This window comes from Zalophus californianus, chromosome 5 (assembly GCF_009762305.2).
Source record: "Zalophus californianus isolate mZalCal1 chromosome 5, mZalCal1.pri.v2, whole genome shotgun sequence".
Taxonomy (NCBI): Eukaryota; Metazoa; Chordata; class Mammalia; order Carnivora; family Otariidae; genus Zalophus; species Zalophus californianus.
In genome coordinates, this window is record NC_045599.1 from 138,773,322 (window position 1) to 138,795,012 (window position 21,691).

At 34.9% G+C, this 21,691-nt stretch overlaps 1 protein-coding gene across 5 annotated transcripts in view; it reads left to right on the plus strand.

The window, feature by feature from the left end:
• CDH18 (cadherin 18) overlaps positions 1-21,691 on the plus strand; it is a 608,955-nt gene that overhangs the window by 533,211 nt on the left and 54,053 nt on the right. For all 5 annotated transcript variants that reach the window (XM_027607141.2, XM_027607140.2, XM_027607139.2 and 2 more), the window contains one exon: positions 13,100-13,236. In XM_027607141.2, coding sequence (XP_027462942.1) covers positions 13,100-13,236 — 137 coding nt within the window. The remainder of the gene's footprint in view (positions 1-13,099; positions 13,237-21,691) is intronic.

A 21,691-nucleotide genomic window follows, 5' to 3' on the forward strand; every position in this document is an offset into this window, starting at 1 on the left:
AAACTAGAGCATTCTAAAAGATACTTATAAATGTGGCCATCCTTTATCAAAAGAAGACAATACACTTTGAGAAAAATGTTTCATGCTCTTAGTTTGATGTGAAAAGATTTGAGGAATAATGATAAGAGTTTCTTTTGAAAACTAAAGTTTGATATTAATGATGTATTCTGTAATACATTTTTACAACATAACAAATTTTAAAAACGCTATTAGGGGTAGAATATATTTTCCAAAATGGTAGACCAAAGGGAGGAAAAATTGAGGTCAGACACAAACTTCTTTCAGTGTTGGTCTATATATCCCAACATACACAAAAAACACTTATTCCACAAAGAACAGTGGTTCTTACCCAAGGACAACACCACACAAACACCAAAGGATATTTGGCAATATCTTAAGGCATGTTTGGTTGTCACAACTGAGGGAGGAATACTATCACCTGTGGGTAGAGGCCAGGGATGCTAGAACATCCTACAATTCACAAAAGAGTCCCCACAATAGAGAAGTAGCTGGCCCAAAATATCAATAATGCTGAAAATGTGAAACCCTGACACAGAGCAAACCAAACTGGGTTGCCCATTGGTAAAACTGAAGGAGTAATTATTCTCATGGAAAGAAATTCTGAAAATACATTTTTGAGGATTACATACCAGTATGTATATTTCACATACATGTATAGCCATGTGGATGTTTCAACATCTACAGTTCATTTAATAAAATAAGTTATTTATATGTAATTAATTGCCCCATGATATTATTGATTGCCTCTGTAATGGCTCCATATTATTAGAAGATTTTAATTGAACAGCTGCTATGTTATATACACTCTCCCAGTTTCTGGGATGCAAAGACAATTGGTATATTGTCTCCAAAGGCTAATATTGAGACATACAAATCCATTAGCATACGCATTATCCTTTTTATTTTGTTTTGGTTAGAAAACTAAAATGAATCCTTCCAATGCTGCCTTAAAATAACTAGACTCTATAGCTGCTGTTTGGAGGCATAATTTACATAATATTTATTCTTGATTTTAATAAAAAAGTGTCATTCACACGGGCCTCTAGGTGTAAACAGTGAATAAAAAACAGAAAACATTAACAAACAGAAAAGCAAGCTATACTTCCACCTTTCTCAGGCACTAAATGTTTGTACTAATTAAGGAAACGTACTTTGAAAAGATGTACCTTGCAATGTGCCCTGAAATGCAATTAACTCCAAGTTTGCAGAATTGATAATGAAAGGGAGTTTGAGTCATACAGGCATTTGTGCAAACTTCCTGACTTCAGTCTTTGTGTTTCAATTTTCTAAACTATTAGTAAGATTCTTCAGATTTCTAAGAGCATACCAGGTCTAGCTTTTGTCTCTCTTAACTCTAAACAAGACTGTGCAATTTGTAGCAATCTAATCATCACCTTGTATGTTGAAAATGAAATCAGAACCAGGCTATTTACTAGCAGTGAAGAAACCCTTGATTTAAACAGACTATACTCACTTGCTGGTATATTACAAATGGAATTCAGGAATTTCCTGAGTAGCTACTGAGAGATGAGCAATTCTATACTGGACATGAGAAGCTAGAGAGCTTTCTAGAAAGTGACTGTTAAAAATAGTGATTGTTCATTGCTTGCTATCTGTGGGCCAGGGGCTTTATATAGCATGCCAAAAACCCCTGTAGGAACCCTAAAGTGTCTATATTATTCATCCCATTCTACAGATGAAGAATTGAGGGCTCAGAAAGTTAAGAAATTGGGCCCAGTTTCCATAGTGATAAAGTGGCAGACTCGGAATTTAGATCCGGTTTTACTTTTCCCCTAAAACCCTGTTTTTAACAATATTCCGCTACATCTTATATATCTCAGCTAACACAAACAACAATAAAAACTGCACTTACAGAAGTCATATATCATAAAGTAGGAAGCAGATGAATAGTTTGCATGTCTAGAAAGCCATTAATTAAATGCCAGTACCTGGGATCTCGTATTCATGTAGATGCATTTCACACATGGGAAAAGGGATCTGAAGACAGTCAGGTCTTATTTTAACTCTAGTAACTCACGAGCAAAACCGTTCTTAATTTTAGAGTTTCTTCATATTGTAAAATCTAAGACATTAGATTTGATTTAGTACAACAAAAAGTCCTCAATTATTAATTATTTAAATTATTAAAGTCCTCAATATTTCTCATATGATGAGAAGCTTTACTATAAATTTATATGACTAAGTATTTCCCTCACATCTTTACTTCTTTTCCACTCTGTTCATAATCTGATTTTATCTGTACATTTACTCATTGTTAAGATTTTTATTTTTCTCTTTGTATAATAACCTTAAAGCAATCAGAGGAAATGTTAAATATTTTGCATAATCATGTCGAATGCTCATCATGACACTATTTAGGAACAATAGCCTACTTACATGCTGACATAAGAAATAAAATTGTGATCAGACTTAGAAATATTTGCCAAAATAAAAAAAACTTTCTAAAACATCTTAAAAAAAAAAGACTAGTTGCAGAGAATTAGAAGTGTTTGTTCAATCTGTTTTGAGTTTAGTTGTAGTTTCAGTGAACAAATGCTTACAGTATATTCACCACGTACTTAGTGTTCTATTTGTTTTTCCTATGCATTTCTGAATTTTCACATAGTTCGTGATGAGATGGGAGTTAGAATATTGCATTAATTTTGAATGCCATAACAGCAAAAAATTAGAAATACTTCAAAATAATGACAAGGTCATGTTGCAAAGTTGAAAAGTGGAGTAAAACAAATATTTAAGAAGGTTTGCATGCAGGATTCATACTCTTGAAAAGAAGATGAAAAACTATCAAAAGATGTGTTCCAAATATATTCATGTAAAAGATCATTTGATACACAATGAGTTTTTATTCTATAGACAAAATTTATTTGTAAAAGTTTAGTCCATTTAAGTCACAAATACCTTAATTCGTTCCATAATAGCAAGCCTAATCCACCCTCATCAAAACTATCATGGTTTTCTAATACAAAGGAGACAACTTGGGACTCCCGGGTGGCTCAGTGGTTAAGCGTCTGCCTTTGGTTCAGGTCATGATCCCAGGGTCCTGGGATGAAGTCCCACACTGGGCTCCTTGCTTGGCAGGGAGCCTGATTCTCCCTCTGCCTGATACTCCCACTGCTTATGCCCTCTCTCTCTCTCTGATAAATAAATAAAATCTTTAAAAGAAAAAAAGAGGAGAACTCATTAGAGACATTTAATGCAAATGGGGCAGAGATAGAGAAAGGAGGCTCCCATTTAAAGCCATAAGTCTTTGTCTATGACTTGTGTTTTGTATCATATTATATATGGTTAGCACATTTACATTGACCAATAAATTGACTATAAAATGTCATGTGAATATGATATTTGAGAATGTAAAGGGACTTAAAGATGACGGAGATAACCCTGTCCCTTTTTTTTTAAGATTTTTTTTTATTTATTCATTTGAGAGAGAGAGAGAGAGAGCACCAGACAGTGAGAGCGTGAGGCAGGGGAGGGGCAGAGGGAGAAGGCTCAGCAGGGAGCCTGACGTGGGACTTGATTCCAGGACCCTGGGATCATGACCTGAGCCAAAGGCAGGCACTTTACCCACTGAGCCACCCACGTGCCCCTGAGACAGCCCTGTTCTTATAAAGATACAGATATCTTAGACCAAGAAGGCTGAGTGACTCACACAGCTAACTAATCGTAGAGACTGGATAAGAATGTGGTCATTTTTACCAGGCTTCAGTAAAGATACAAAAACTCCTGCAGATTTTTTTCCATTTGGGGGTTCAAATTTATCTGACAGCCTAGCCTGTAGTGGTACCCACCCCAAATCGCAGTCCTGACCCCAGAAGAAGAACTTATTTTCTGGGTGGCAAGCATAACTCATTGAGCCTTGGAATGAATACATAAGCCCTGGCTTAGTGATGCATTGCTAGTCTACTGACTGGAGACTAAACACCCAAATAGCTTACATGTAATTTTTTCAAATAAATGATAATTGCTAAACATGGTTCCATAGCATTCTAGAACTCATGAGTATTAGAATTTCTGATATCTTAGTTACTTACAGGCATGAATAACTGAGGAAACAAATTTTTGGGCAGAGATTTTTTTTCTTCTTTAGATATTTTTTGTTTCATTGGATCAGGGTCTTGGTTCAAGAAGTTAAAAAGCTTCTAAAATATCTGTGTCCTATATGTGCTGCCCATTTTATTAAGCACAATATACACTATCAAGTGGCAAATGATCCTTGTGTTTTTCTGTTTTGTTTTGTTTTGTTTTGTTTCCAGAAAGATTATTTTCTGGATACACGGATTGTGGAGTAAATTGCATCCCCAAAGTAAGCTAAGGGAACCTTCAATCATTTAATGAATCTAAGATATACTGCAAGTATGTGACTTTTTGTTAAATTAAAGATGAGGCCAAGTTGTAATAGCCCACAGGGTGCATATTGATTAAACTTTATCCCATCTATTGATCATAGTAAAACTTATACAAGCTGTTGTTTGGGAGGCAAAATCTCAAATAAATTTTCTTTGCCACTCACATTCTATGTCTACAAGCATCTAAAGTGTGACGACTGAAATAGGTCTCCTATACTTGAAGCCAACTGATGTTTCTCTAGGTAAATCACTGTAAAAATAGATTTCCATTACATAAGTTTTAAATTAATTTCTTACAGTAAAATGGACAGAGTATAATGAAAATAATAGGTGCCTCTGAGGACTGAAATTCTATTATCAAAATGAAAAATAACGTTCCAGTGCACTTTAACATGACTAATAATTATCTTGAGTTTCTATCTACATAATCAAAGGGAAATTGAGTGCCAAATGATGAACTGGGTAATTTGTTTAAAGTTGCTTCTATTAAGGGAAATATTTGAATAAAGGGAATCATTATTGAGATTGACTGTTTGCTCTGGCCAATAACTTGTCTGCATATTTGTTGATCCATAAATTCTAATTTGAATAATGAATTTTCATCATATTTCAGGGTAATGCATTTTCTCTTTACTTATTGCATTAATACATATTTACTAGAAATAAGAGATGATGCATATGTTGTATGACAGAAAAGAGAGTAATTGTAGGAATGAAAATTATAACCGAGGATTATAACTTATGATGGCCACATTGCAAGAAGTTCTCCTATGTTACATGGGCCCATGTATATGCCAGTGTGAAATTAAGTAAGGTTTGCATAGGGAACTGGTCCATTTAAAGGGAACTTAAGGACTACCAGGTAAATATGAGCTCACACAAACTTAACTGCACTTACTCTAGTCAATAGCCAAGAGATTACCAATTCTTCACAGACAGCATCTTATTGATTGTTGATCTTATAATTTCCCAAATAGCATTTAATATAGATGTTACCTTGATGATTCATGATTACCATGATGATTCATGCAGAATGCAGTGAACATATAGGGGTGGTAGGGATCTAATGATGTGTCATAATCATCATATTAGAGTAGCCTTGGATCTGCCTCAACATTTCCTCTGTCATGATAACCCTTTGACCAAATATGCCTGTAGATTGGTCCCAGGAATTAACTAGATATACTATGGAGTGTCACTGTATTATGTCTTAAAATTATATCTAGAACAATGAGTTCAGTGAAATACTGTGGGAAGTATAAATGAATCTGTCCTTTTTCAATATTTAGGTATCTTTTGATGACAGAGGAAAGTAAGCTAAGCACTCTTTAAAAAAAAGTTTCTTAAATTAACCTAACAAATTTCAAATATAATATTAGAAGTATGTATGAAAGATATTAGAAACGCATAAAAAACTGTCTCTATATGAAAATATACTGCTCTAAATAAGAGAAATATGATGACTTATTGGCTTGATTATTTCTACCAAAATGGGTATAAAAGAAGTAAAAGCTACTATGGAATGCCTTAATTAATTTCATACTAGGTATCAACATGTTCTTCATATTTGTTGAATAATTGATTATTGACTCATTTATGAGCCAAAGTCATACACCTATGATATAATGGGTGAAAGCAAAAGAGCTTTATTCTCATATAGTTTCCAAATAAAAATGACTCATCTGCACCAAATAAGGAATTAGAGATAATTTCATTCTCTGATAGATTATTTAGAAACAAACAGTAGTTCATGCTATTTACATGGAGACTCTTGTTCCTTCAATAATAATCCTTATTCAGATCCCATTGTGCTTACAACACTTTGCCAGAAAAACAAAACAGAAAAGAACTAACAAACTAAAAAACATCACTTACTATCTGTGAACTTTCTCATCAAAATAGACTCAATGTTTCCAAGACATAAAACCATCCTAAAAAGACATTAAAACAAATGATATTTATCTATTAAGGCCTATCATTTGATACCTAACCATAAAATGCTTTCAAATATTACCTCACTTAATCCTCACAATAAAATTAGGATGTAGCTTATATCTGCATTTTGCTTACAAAGAAAATTCAGAGAGGTGATACAATGATTAAGTCACAGGGCTAAGAAGTGGTTTAGATTTATGAGCATCACATTTACTTGGTTTCCAAACCTGTGTAAATTTCTTTACTGCTTAACACCATTTTCGCACATATGCTGGATCTATTTTAGAGACAAATTTCCATAGAGTTCATCTTTGTGTTCTGAATAAAGCAAGGCCAGAATCTACATCTTGTAGACAGAGAAAAAGAATATAGATGTTTTTCAGTGGCCTCAAGAAGTTATTGTCTCTAAAGTATCTGAAAATCGGAATTTTTTTTCTTGATAAAGTCCCCTACACATTCTTCTTTATTTTCTATGTATCTTGAAGAGCCTGTGTATTTAGCCTTTGAAGATGCCTCTCTAGTCACCGTGGCAAAAACCACTTTTGAAGCCTTGTTTTGTTTAGAATTTTACTCTTGTCTCTGATTTTTGTTTTGTTTTGTTTTAAAGATTTTATTTATTGAGAGAGAGAGAGATTGAGAGAATGGGATGAGGGGCGGAGGGAGAAGCCTACTCTCTGCAGAGCAGGAACAATGACGCAGAACTCAATCCCAGGACCCTGGGCTCATGACCTGAGCCCAAGGGAACTTGATCCGAAGACCGTAGGATCATGACCTGAGCCGAAGGCAGATGCTTAACCGACTGAACCACCCAAGTGTCCTTTGTCTCTGATTTTAAACTCAGTATTGATCATGTTAGTTTGCAAATTCTTCCCTTTTTTGTTTCCCTAACTAAATCATGTTTAATTCCCAGGTCTTATTATTTCCTCTTTTAAATATCCCTCATTCCTTACTTGTGCTCCTTCAAATAAATTCTTTTGAATGAATAGATAGAGCCTTAAATATTTCCAAGATCTATAAAGAACTTCTCAAATTCAACACCCAAAACACAAATAATCAAGTCAAAAAATGGGCAGAAGACATGAACAGACACTTCTCCAAAGAAGACATACAAATGGCTAACAGACACATGAAAAAATGTTCATCATCATTAGCCATCAGGGAAATTCAAATCAAAACCACACAAAGATACAACCTTACACCAGTTAGAATGGCAAAAATTGACAAGGCAAGAAACAACAAATGTTGGAGAGGTTGTGGAGAAAGGGGAACCCTCTTACACTGTTGGTGGTAATGCAATTTGGTATAGCCACTTTGGAAAACAGTGTGGAGGTTCCTCAAATAATTAAAAATAGAGCTACCCTCTGACCCAGCAATTGCACTCCTGGGTATTTACCCCAAAGACACAGATGTAGTGAAAAGAAGGGCCATATGCACCCCAACGTTCATAGCAGCAATGTCTGCAATAACCAAACTGTGGAAAGAGCCGAGATGCCCTTCAACAGATGAATGGATAAAGAAGATGTGGTCCATATAAACAATGGAATATTACTCAGCCATCAGAAAGGATGAATACCCAACATTTACATCAACATGGATGGGACTGGAGGAGATGATGCTAAGCGAAATAAGTCAAGCAGAGAAAGTCAGTTATCATATGGTTTCACTTATTTGTGGAACATAAGGAATAGCAGGGAGGACATTAGGAGAAGGAAGGGAAAAATGAAGGGGGGGGAAAATCGAGGGGGAGATGAGCCATGAGAGACTATGGACTCTGAGAAACAAACTGAGGGTTCTGGGGGGGTTGGGGGGATGGGTTAGCCCGGTGATGGGTATTGAGGGCACGTACTGCATGGAGCACTGGGTGTTATACGAAAACAATGAATCATGGATCACTACATCAAAACTAATTATGTATTGTGTGGTGACTAGCATAACATTATACAATTAAAAAATAAAATAAAATAACAGCGATAGGATCCAAAAAAAAAAAATAAAATAAAAAAGGGAGCTCTTAAATATGGACTTAAATTGTATTTTAATCACTTGCCCTAACTAGCTTCGTGATATTGAGTAAAATTCTTCATCGCTCCATACCTCACTTTCCTCCTTTGTAAAAAGGGGCTATTAATAGTACTTGTCTCGTGTAGTTGTTTTGAGTTTATAATGAACTAATATAGAGAAAACCTTTAAAGTATGTTATGGTACACTGTGAGTGCTCCATAAATGTGAGCTTTCTTTACTTCTTATTAGATAGCTTTTGTAAATAATTCACATATGAGTCTTTCTCTTCAATCTTATCTATCATCCCTGGATAGTCTTATATGAAGAGAGTAGTAGAATTTGAAGAATAACATCTTGCCAAATTATATATACTCTTGCTTCAGTTTATGCTAGTTCGTTTTTTTATAGCAATGGACAATAATATTTTTAGTATATGTGCTGCCGAAGCGAGCAATGGACAATAATATTTTTAAAAAAACTTCTCAGAACTATTTTCTCAGTTTTTATCATTAATCCCAATTTAGAATTTACATCGTCTACAGAAATGGCTACTTGATTTTATGCTTGTTATATATCCCTAAAAATGTCAAATTAACATTAGCACTGTAAAAAAATCTAAATATTCATATATGAGTTCATAAAGTATTAAGATGCTGTGTTGACCTTTTTGAAGGTTTATGGAAGGAAGCAAATGGATTTTTTTTATGAAAGTATTTTAAAAAGTTACCTACTGAGAATATTTTCATCTACTTTTTATTTGTTTGATAAACATTTTTATGGATCCATGCTTTTTCCTAATTTTAAATCATTAGCAGTGAATGATTCTACATTTAAAACCCCAAAATAGTTTTAAATAGTTTCTTTTCTCTTACATTTTCATTTTTGTCTCTTTTTTTTTCCAGTTTTTCTTTGTATAGCTAGACAGAAATCCAAGGTTAGAGTAAAGCAGAACTCTTTAGTTCTATTTGAGTTGAAATTCAATTGCAACTCCACCACGTTCAAGACTCTGCAACCAAGCATACCCTAATATCTAGCCCTTAAATTGTAGATTTTCCAGGAGAGTTAGGTCACAGAGAAAGCTAAGAAGTAAATAACATGAAACTGAAGACACATACCTAGCATTATACCTACCATTTAAAAAATATTTAAACATAATTTTTAATTCAAATAAAAGCATTTTTATTGTGAAAGTATTTAACCACTGCTGCTAGCATTTACATTAGAAAATCTGTGTGAAAGTGCCTAAAAGAGAGAAGATTGCCCTGATACAAACACTATCCATGTCTTAGTCTTAATTTAGCTTAGAAACAGAAGAAAGCCAATTTTTAAAAAAGATTTTATTTATCTATTGGAGAGAGAGAGAGAGAGCGGAGGGAGAGGGACAACCAGACTCCTCACTGAGTGCTCCATCTTAGAACCCTGAGATCATAACCTGAGCCTAAATCAAGAGTTGGACACTCAACCACTGAGCCACCCTGGCGCCCCCCCCAATTTTTTTTTCCAGACCGACAGTTCTGAAACAAGCAGATTTCTAAGATGAGGCATGTCACCCCATATTTCATAGGGTTGTGTTGATAACAATATAATCTGAGTTTTGCTGATAGTTGATGCAGGAAGCTTTGGAATTTAATATATTTTAACTTTAGATCTAATTTTCCAATACAGAAATCATGGTTCTTAGGGTACCGAAAAATGGAAAGTGTCTCGAAGGCAGGTTAATGACAACTAACTTTAGATGATGTAATAACCAGTTTTCCAACTGATGACATTTTAAAGGAAGTTATCCTTTTTGTGTGACGAAACTTCTCACATCTTTTAAGGCAATCCTGCCTTCATTCTCAACATCAAGGTCTCTGGAAAAAGAACATTATGAGAAGGATCTTTTTGTGATATGAACTCAAGTCAAAATCAGTTTCAGTGCACGAGGACCTAATGCTTCAGGAAAGCCTGATGACGTTGCTCTTTCCCACTGTTCTGTAGTGTCTGGATCGCCTGTCTTTTCTCTGAATCAGATTTGCTTTATACCTGTACCTCTTGCTGTTTAAATTCCTTCTTTAGTTTCAGCTTTCTTCAATTAACACACAGTTATTATTAGAACAATCTATGCAAAAGATCTATTTCTTCTTTTGATCACACAGTCGCAAGGGTTGTATTTGAGCTCTGTAAGGTGTTACTTTCATTGAATGGGATTTCTTAGGATGCCCTACAGTTTCGATCTGCATGATGTATTAATATCTTCTGTCATGTGTGTGCATGGGTATCCACAGGTTGTTATAAGGTTTCACACTTTTGCACCGTGTTCTATATACTCTGCTAACACATTACACCTAGGAGAGGCATGGTATTGTATTTCCTGACTCTTGGCTTGACAGATTCACATTCAATATATTCTTGAATTCATTGTTAAAAACAAAAACAATAAAACAGTTTATATCTTATTGAAACTATTCTTTTCAAGTTAACTAATGATGTCCATCTTCCCAAAGCCAGTCAACCCTTACTAACCTCACTCAGCCTCTTAGTAGGATTCACTATAATTGTTCACTTGAAACACTCTCCTTTCTTGGTTTCTGTGCCACCCACTCCCACTTTGCCTCCTTTCCTGGATTCTTCCTCTCCTTTTGCTAGCACCTGCTCTTGTACATATGCTGGACTGCTTTAGGCTCAAAAGTCTGGGTGCTAGAGTTCTCAATATTTCACTTTTCTCCTACAGTTCTCTCCCAGATGAAATCATGCCTTTCCCATAACCTTAAATTTAGGCTGATATATCTCAAATGGATATTTCCTGTTCAGAAAGTGCACTTAAACTCTGCCCCCATATCCAGTTCTCTAGTTTTTATTCCACACGTTTATCTAATTCGCTTCTAAGGCATAATGTGTCAAAATATTGATTACTTCCCAGTTTTGTTTTGTTTTTTTCCTCCCAAAGGGAGTTCGTTTGTTTGTTTGTTTCTCCTACCTCTATTCAGCTCAGTAAATAGGTTTATCAACTACATGGCAGCTCAAACACACATACACACACAAACACACAAAACACACCAAAATTGAATCATTTATAATCCCCCCCCCCTTTACTAATGCCACTCCAATAAAAAGTTCTATAGGCTGTATTCAATATATAGCATTATTTTTTATGGTTCTGTCCATTTTCTTACTTTTTTCCACCTTTATTCAAGATGACATCATTTCTTTTCTGAATTGCTTTTAACTTTCTGCAATCCAAGACTCAAAGTAGCCATGGTGGGGGCACCTGGGTAGCCCAGTCGGTTAAGGGTCCAACTCTTGGTTTCGGCTCATGTCATGATCTCAGGGTCATTTGGTTTCCTGGATTTCAAATATTCTACCCCTAGTACTTTGTGCCTAATCAGTTCATTTTTGTTCCGCAGGTCTAGATGAAATATTACTTAAGCTGAGGTTAAGGAAGAGGGGAGAAGTATTTGAAATTTAAGGAGGAAACACTTCCTTCAGTAGTTCTAGAAATAGTTTGGAACATTTCTAGAGAATATTATGACTGTTTACTATATTTTAATTCATATTTATGTTAATAAACTGTTGCTGGATTATGTAAAACTCCAAAACGTAGAGGTAGAGAAATAAGTAATTAAAAAAAGAAAGAAAGAAAAGAAATGAGTAATTTATAACCATAGTGTATGTGCCTGAACTAGTTGAAGACCAGTTAAACTAAGCTGGCTTCTATTTGCTAGCTCTACTTAACTCCAGTGCATTCAATCATGCATCTGCTCATTTACTAGGTAGCTCTCCTCTAGGATGGGGTACCTGAACTGGAACAACTTTGTCCTTGTGCCTCTCATCTTCCTTCTGGGACTAGTGGACTAGCCCCAGCATGTTCTTTTTGTGTCAGTGGCAGAACATAAGAAGGAAGAGGCAAAGTCTTATGAAACTTTGGCCCAAACGTGGAACAGGACGCCATCACTTTCTATGATGATGATGATCACTTTCAATCACTTTTCATCTCATTCTTTTTTTTAAGTTTTTATTTAAATTCCAGTTAGTTAGCATACAGTGTAATATTAGCTTCAGGTGTACAATTTAGTGATTGGACACCTACAAATACCCGGTGTTCATCTATTTGCTAAAGTAGGCTGGAGGCAAAATCTAATGTGAGAAAAAACTGAAACATCTTATGCATTGGGGAGGGAAGATGATTTGTGGCCAATAATGTAACCTACCTCTCATTTAGTTGTTTTCTCATTTTCTCACTCAACAAGTGGGCTAGGTGATGCAGATACAATGATAATTAATTGAAATGTTTTGATTTTTATTTAATATTTATCTTCAAATGTAAACTATTATTAAACTCCAGGATAAACTATTCTCTGACATCTCCTACTATCCTAAAAATTTTGGATATGTAGCAATGAGAAGTTTCATTAAAGGTTTAATGTTTTGTTTGTTTTTTTTCCAAAGTACTATAGACTTCCCAGGGGCATTTTTTTTTTTTTTTGTCTCTCCCTTATTAATCCCAAAGTTCCTACTATCTACCATTCTTTTAATGGAATTCAGAAAGGTGTTTTTTTTTTTTAATTTGAATTAGGAATTAGAGTAAACATTAATTAAGGGTTGACAGACAAAAATAATTGATGTCAGTTCTATGCAAATATAAAGTTGCCACTCAAATCTTAGGAGGCAAATATAGAAACTAAAAATATACATTTAAATATTTGAATATATATGATTTAATACTGCCCTTGTCTTAGTTTTACTTTCTTCATTATATTATCAAGTGAAAAGAAGAGCTATCTGTTTTTTTCTAGGTACTTCATTGACTACAGTGCTGAAGATGACAGATGTTTCAATATTGATGTCAATACAGGAACCATTAGGACTACAAAGGTCCTTGATAGAGAAGAAACTTCATGGTACAACATCACAGTTGCTGCTTCAGAAAATGGTAAACTACTTTATGTATCATAAAAAAGGATGTCACTTTTACATGAAGATTTATACCGAGATTTTCTCGGGAGCAGGGCTCTCACCATTTTTATTTGTGGCACCAGCATCCAGCATCTAGCAGAGTGTACAGAACATATTACATGCAGTTACTCATTGTCAGATGCAGTGAATAAATCTCATACTTTTTTTTTTTTTTGCTTTAATCTCAGCATACTGGTGGAAAATTGACATCACAGAACACTTCATCCCCATCCCTGAGTCAAAGTATCTGGTTTGCCTCCTAATTGTGAGGCTTGCTCTGTGGGTGGTTTCCACTGCTTGCCTACCATGAAAAATATTTCTGCGAGCGTTAATATGAAAGCTTTTCATAGACATGTTTTTATTTCTTTTGGGTATATACCCTGAAGTGAGATAGCTCAGTCACATAGAAACTCTATATTTAATTACTTGATGAACTGCCAGACTGTTTTCCAAAGTAGCTACATTTTACATTCCTAAAAGCAGTGAGGGTTCCAATTTCTCTATATGATTGCCAGTATTTATTGTTATGTATCTTTTGATTATAATCATTCTAGTGGGTATGGGGTGATAGCTCCTTATGGTTTATGCACTCCCATAATGTCCTCTGTTACCAATCAATAATTAGACTACTCCAGCCTTTTACATCCTGCCTGAATTTTTATGTTTTTACATCTGCAAAATTACCTCAAGTGGCTTCCATTTAGATAATTTTTTCAACATAATATTCTCTTTGAAAATAGCATTCACTAATTACTTTTAAATGAGTGTTATAAAGAATACATGAGTGGATTCATTTATGATCATTCTGGTTAATTTTCATATTCAAAATAACCAGACTAGGAGTAGAATTGCATGCTCTTTGTCACCTAATGACAATTAAATGACTGTCAAATTATAAGAGCTCATTCAATATCAGTTGAAAAAATAAAGGAATTAATGGGTTAATATATCCAAGAAATGATAAGGGCATTGAAAAGATTCTGAAAAGATTATGCACTTTTGGGGAACAGGCTCCAAATATAGAAGATGGAAGGGAAGAATCCCTGGAGAAAATGATATTTGTTAGAAAAAACAGGAACTTACTTTAAAATAAATTCAAATGTAACTCCAGAGCTATTTCAATAAGAAACCATACTTTAGATTACTTCTAAATATCACCTTAATCCAAATAATATTTGCATCAAGTAGAAACTAATTTGTGAATATACATCAGTTCATATATACCATGAAAATTATATTATTTGCAATGATCACCAAAGGAAATGCTCATTTTTACTTAAGATGCTAATCTTAAATATATACTTAATAAGTTCTTTTCCTTTTCTTTTTTTTTTTTTTACTATTTGTTAGTACTTTATATGGGAAATTAGTTAATACATACCTACTAAGTAAAGAGGTATAGTAGATCACATTATACTCAATTGTATAGATGATAATTAAAAAAAAAAAAGCCTTAGGGACACCTCAATAAGCATTACTAAAAATAATTAAATCCTAATTATAAATAGATATGTAGAAAGAATGAGAAATAGTTAAGGTTTTATAGACATATTGGAGACTTCTTTAGGAAGGGCACATTCATACACCGATTGCTTGGCATAAGTGCCTTATTAAATATCACTGGGGGCCCTTCTATATACAGTTGCTTGTAAACATTAACCTCAAATTCAGCCACATTAGAAAAGTATTTACTAGTATATCCTGTTTTGGAAATGTACTTGATGTTTTTTATAAAATAGATTTTTTTAAGGCTTTTTTTTTTTGTAGAGCAGTTTTAGGTCTACGGCAAAATTAAGAGGTAGGTACAGAGATTTTCCAAATAGTCTCCACACCTACACATGCATAACACCCTCCATTATCAACATCCTCCACCAGAGTGATATATTTGTCACACCTTTGACTCATCATCATTATCCAAAGTCTATAGATTAGCTTAAATTTCATTCCTGGTATTCTGTGGGTTTAGATAAATGTATGGTGGTATGTATTCATTATTATAGTATCATACATAGTGTTTTCCTTGCACTAAAAACTCCATGTGTACTGCCTACCCATCTCTACTCACCCTGATCTCTGGTAACCACTGTTTTTTGTTTTGTTTTGTTTTGTTTTGTTTTGTTTTGTTTTACTGGCTCCATAGTTTCTCCTTTTCCAGAATGTCATATAGTTTGAATTATACAATATGTAGACTTTAAGATTGGCTTCTTCCCTTATTACTAAGGGAAGAGTAATAAGTAATAAGTAAAGATCTTCCATGTCTTTTTATGGCTTGATAGTTCATTTCTTTCTAATACTCAATAACATTCCAATGTCTGGATGTGCCACAGTTTGTGCATCCATTCACATACTGAAGGACATCTTGGTTGTTTCCAAGTTTTGGCAATTATGAATAAACTACAACAATAAAAACATTCATGTGTAGGTTTTTATATGCACAGAAGTTTTCAATTCCTTCTGGTAGATACCAAGGAGTGCAATTAGTGGGTCAAACTAAGGGTATATTTAGCTTTGTAAGAAACTGACAAACTTTTCCAGAGTGGTTATGCCATTTTGAATTCTCCCCAGCAGTGAATGAGAGTTCCTGTTGTTCCACATACTCATCAGCATTTGCTGTTAGATTTGGGTGACTCCAAGGTATAGAGTGGTATCTCATTGCTGCTTTATTTTGCATTTCTCTTTTCATACATTTATTTGCTGTCTGTATGTCTACTTTGATGAGGTGTCTGTTAAGATCTTTGGCCCAATTTTTAATCAGGTTTTGTTTTCTCATCTGTAGTAAGAGTTCTTTGTATCTTTTAGAAAGTAATCCATCAGATGTGTATTTTACAAATATTTTCTCCCAGTCTGTGACTTGTTTCTTCATTCGTTTGACATTCTTTTGCAGAATTGAAATCAGGTTTTTAAAACTCTTCTTAATGTAAGTATCTGAGGAACTTGGTGTGCTATGGAATGACATTTAGAAGTTAGTATTTTAAAGAAATTTTTTTTTAGCCTACCTAGTGTGTTGTGCAGGTAAGACAAAGGTGCCCCTTCTGGGCAGATGAAGCAATGAAGCAGGATTTAAGAGAAAATAAGAAGCCTGTGACAAAAGTTGGCTATTATTAAAATAAATACATAAATAAATAAATAAATAAATAAATAAATAAATAAATAAATAAAATTTGTTCAAAAATAATAAAAAAATAAAAACCAGTTCTGTGCACAAGAAAAAGAAAATTCCCCCTCCTCCATGGGAACAGGCCACATGCTAAGGGACTGGTTTGAGAATAGGGGGTGTCACAAAAAGTGTGTGGGCCTCTGAACATGTAGGTAGGGCCCAAAGGCAGTGCAGCTCTTATTTGCATGGTGTTTGATTCTGCTTCCTTTTATCCTTTGGTTCTAAGGCCAAGTGACTATTCAGCTGCCCCGTCATATGGTAAGGGCAGAAAACAGGTGTCTGGTCTATGATATCCTTCCCTGCTACTGCTGAATAACTGATAGCTATCTTGCTTTTATACAGTGTGTTTTTGCAGGTGTGTCATCCTAATAAAAATTTCTGGAATAGAAAGGATGGGTATTATTTTCATTTTATAGATAAGGAAATTGAGACTCATACAAAATATGAATCTAGTATTCTGGCTCCTAGATCTATGTTCTTCCTAATATGGCCCTTAAGGGAAGCTGATATTCATTGAATCCAAGTTTGGGTTAGATATTTTAACTGGGTTAAATAATCTAACTTGGGTTCGATAATTTAAAATTGAGGTTTATTTTGTTATTTATCTTTAAAATGCATTCTGTGGCGGAAGATTATTTCTAGGATTTTAATGAAGACACTAAGAATCAGATGAATTCAATAAGCTGCCTTCGATTAGAGAAGTGGAGAGTGTTGTGTTCTCCTCACGTATCCTAGCTCTTGAGGAAGAGTGCTTTCTAAATAAATACCTGGAATGCTTCTGTTGCAGGTAACAATGCCTTCCCTCCATGTAATCCATAATTTAGCTACTTAGAAATTTCCATTACATTTCTGGTTTGGGACAGCAAATAACCACATGATTTCTGTAGGTCAGAGGTCCAGGTAGGTTCAGCTGGATTGCTTGCTTAAGGTCTGGCAAGACTGAAGTCCTGTGTCAGCTGGGCTAGGCTCTTATCTGGAGGCTCTGGGGTAGAATCTGCTTTAATGCTTATTCTCCTCATTGCCTCGGTCTACTTCCTTAAGGTGTAGTTGTGATGTCTCCATTTTCATCCCTTGTCCACTGGGGCAGCTTCCTCCTCCTAGAGGCTGCCTGCATTTCTCCTCATGGGTCTTTATTCTTCTTCAAGCAAGCAGCAGTGTGTCACGTCCTTTTGCTCCTTTGAATGTCTTTGACTTTCTCTTCTGCTACCAGCTGGGAAGCCTCTGCTTTCAAAGGTATCCACTTGGGGCACCTGGGTGGTTCAGTTGGTTAAGCAACCACCTCTTAATTTCACTCAGGTCATGATCGCAGGGATCAAGCCCCACTTCCATCTGGCTCCATGCTGGGCATGGAGCCTGCTTAGGATTCTCTCTCCCTCGCCCTCTGCCCTTCTGCACACTGCACCCACACATGCGTGCTCTCTCTCTCTCTAAAAAAAATAAAATTAATAATAATAATAATAATAATAAAACAAAAATAAATGTATCCACCTGATTGGGTCAGGACCACACAGATAATCTCTATATTTTAAGGTGAACTGAATTGGGACTTTAACTACATCAACAAAATCTTTTCCCAGCAGTACCTAGATTCATGTTTGGTTGAATAAACAAGGAACAGGAATCTTATTCTATCATCTTTAGAATTGTGCCTATGATGACCCTAAAATATCTAAAGAAAGAAAGAAAGGAAAGAAAGAAAGAAAGAAAGAAAGAAAGAAAGAAAGAAAGAAAGAAAGAAAGAAAGAAAGAAAGAAAGAAAGAGAGAAAGAGAGAGAAAGAAAGAAAGAAAAAGAGAGAAAGAAAGACAGAAGAAAATGAAATCTTATTCTTTTTACTGGATAATAAATATTCTTTCAAGGTTGTATGCTATGGCTTACTTTTCCTTTTATATGACTAGTAAAATAGTGGTACTATTAGGTACTCAGTAAATAGTTATTAATATAGTTTTCTCAAGTAAATAGCTACTATCTCCCCCCATTTCCTTATTCATGCCTCAGGTCAAGATAATGTATAATTTTATCCACACTGCTTTTCAGAAATTGATGTTATGATAATAATTTACTAATAGCTAAACCAATGAGTACTTTTCATTTCTGATCTGTCCCTGATTTCCTTGTGATATCTGACTATATTAATCATTCTCTTTTCACTTGGCATTTTCTACTTTCTAAGCCACCATTCTAGTACTTTGGTATGGTATAATTTATCATTTCTATCCTAAACTAAACATTGATTAATTCACTCAAAATGTATTAATAAATGATACTTCCTAGGCAGTATCATATGTTAGGCAGTAAGGATACTGAGGACCATATTTCACTTTTGAGCAATTCAAGAAGCTCATGCAGAAGACAAGGTAAATAGATGATTGCACTATTGATAATTATTGTGGCAATAAGGTTTTTAGGGGCTAGAGAAACATAACACCATGGTAGTTTAGCCTCCCTAAGAGGATCAGTGAAGGTTTCATAGACAGGATAATGCATGGATTCAGTCTTGAGATGAAGGATGAGTAAAGGTTAGCCTGCATTCTGTTTCCAGCTATACCTGTATTAGTCAGGGTTCTACAGAGAAACAGAACCAATAGGATTTGAATCTAGAAGGATTCAGAATCAATAAAGAGATTTGTTTTAAGAAATTTGTTCATGCAGTTACTGAGGCTGGGAAGTCAAAACTCTGAAGAGCCAACGTCCCAGGTCAAGTCCAAAAGCCAAAACCAGAAAGAGCCACTATCTTACTTTAAAGGCAATCAGGCAAAAGAATTCTCTCTTATTCAAGGGAAGGTCAGCCTTTTTTTTCTTTTTTTTTTTTTAAGATTTTATTTATTTATTTGACAGAGAGAGACACAGCGAGAGAGGGAACACAAGCAGGGGGAGTAGGAGAGGGAGAAGCAGGCTTCCCGCCAAGCAGGGAGCCCGATGCGGGGCTCGATCCCAGGACCCCGGGATCATGACCCGAGCCGAAGGCAGACACTTAACCATCCGAGCCACCCAGGAGCCCCAGCAGCCTTTTTTTTCTAGTCAGGTCTTCAACTGATTGGATAAGGCCCAGTCACATGAAGAACAATTTGTTTTAGTCTATCTGTTTTTTTTTTTTTTTTTAGATTTATTTACTTATTTAAATAATCTCTCCACCCAACGTGGGGCTCGAACTCATGACCCCAAGATAAAGTCACATGCTCTACCAACTGAGCCAGCCAGATGCCCGTTTAGTTTACCAATTTAAATGTTAATTTAATTCAAAAACACCCTCATAGAAACAAACAGAAAAGTGACCAAATATCTGGACACACCATGAAGTAGAACCTTGTTGTAGTCCAGTATCTAGGGTTTATGCATGATAAAGTTTGAGAACCACTGGCTTAGGATATTCTAAAGTAAATTATTATTAAGAAACATTGCTTCCAATCACAACTTAATTTATGTCATAGCTCCATTTACTACTAATACCAAAGGCATGAGTACACACATACATCCTGAATTTTTCTTTATAAAATTTGGCCCTCTCTGTTCGCAGCTTAATTCTTAGAAAAACGTGTATCATACTTTTAGTCACAGATCCTCAAACAGGCCATGTTCTTTCAATAATTATATAATCCTTTCATCTCTTAATGCCCTCTGCTCATTCTGTTCTGCCCTACAAACATCTATTTACTTTTAAGAACTATTTCATATGTCACAACATCTGTGAAATCTCCCTCAACCTCTTAGGCAAATTTTACAGCTTCTTCTTCTATATTCTAACTTTATGCATGGCTTAATCGAGCGCTTATCACTTCTTAGATTTAAATATGGCACTTATCACATTTTACTGTAATATTTTTCCCCTCTACTAGATTGTGAACATCCCAAATCTAAAACTCAGGTCTAGTTTATCTTTATCATAGTCCCCACAAATACTAAGAACATTTCCTGACCATCAAACTGTGTTGGATACATGAATATTTTTGTCCTTCATCTCTGTACCAACCTTAACTGCCCAAAAACTTCACGACTTACTACACAGTTCAATGATCACTAAATTATATACATTTCCCATTTTGCCTAAAATATCTATTTCTCTAAATATTTCTCCTTGTTCTGTGCACCATATGTGAGAGCTTATCCTGATAAATACCCTGAAATGGGACCCCCATTGTTCATTGCTTGGCTGACAGTTGTATTTCCACAGGAGCCAAAGTCAGGGAGCTGGTACTGTATTCATACTTCAAATGAGTCTAAAAGGTTTCGGCTCTTACCAGAGTTCACAAATTAAAGAACAGCACTACTTGTTTTTTGCACTGTTACGATGTTTTCTTCAGCTCTCTGTTTCACTTCTCTAAACAAATTATATGCATTACTCAGTCCAGAAACCAATGTTTACGTGCTGTTTATTTGTTGACTCTTTCTTGTTTTTTTTTCCCCTCAATTCTCATGCAAACATATTCAAAGATTAGGATCCACAGATTTCAAATTTAATCTAATTGTAACTTTAGGTGATGGCAATTAAATTTAGATTTTATGAATTCATTCCTCTTTGCCTGAAATAAATTTTTGTTAGCAGCAGCATCTACCAATACAAAATTCCATTACTGAAGAGTGAGTGGCTTTAAGTCCCTCTAGCTTCTACACATTATTTTGCTATTGGCAGCGTGCTTATTTTGATATGATAAATTTGCCTTTCACAAATGTGTTCATATCAGTAATTCCCCTTAATATACAAAAGGATCCTATTTGACACTTTTCCCTGGCAGACAAAGGGAAGAGCACCCAAAGAAATTGGTATTGCTTTAACCAAGGATCAAAAGTAATAAAACAAAATACTTTTATGAAATATTTGTTTATAATATATATGTCAGTGTATTAATTACCTGTTGCCATGGAACAGATATGTACAAAATATCTAAAAATAATTCAATTTGTTTTAAGATTTAAAAGAAATTTATTGGCCCATATACCTGTAAAGTTCATAGGTAAATTAGGCTTCAGGGTTATCTTGATCAGGTCCCTATCTCTATTTTTCTGTGATTTTTTTCTTTTTTGCATTCCTTGTTATCTCGTCTTTTGCTTTAGTGTTGCTATATTATAGTAACAAGCGAGAAGGACTGTGCTAACTTGCTGTATGGTAACAGGATGAATGCCACCTGAAACTGGATTTCACTCATCCTCATTCACATCCAGGGTGAGATAAATTGTCACTTCAGACATTCATTACAAATATTGCTCCAGGGGTACCTGGGTAGCTCAATGGGTTAAGCATTTGCCTTCAGCTCAGGTCATGATCCGGGGTTTGATGG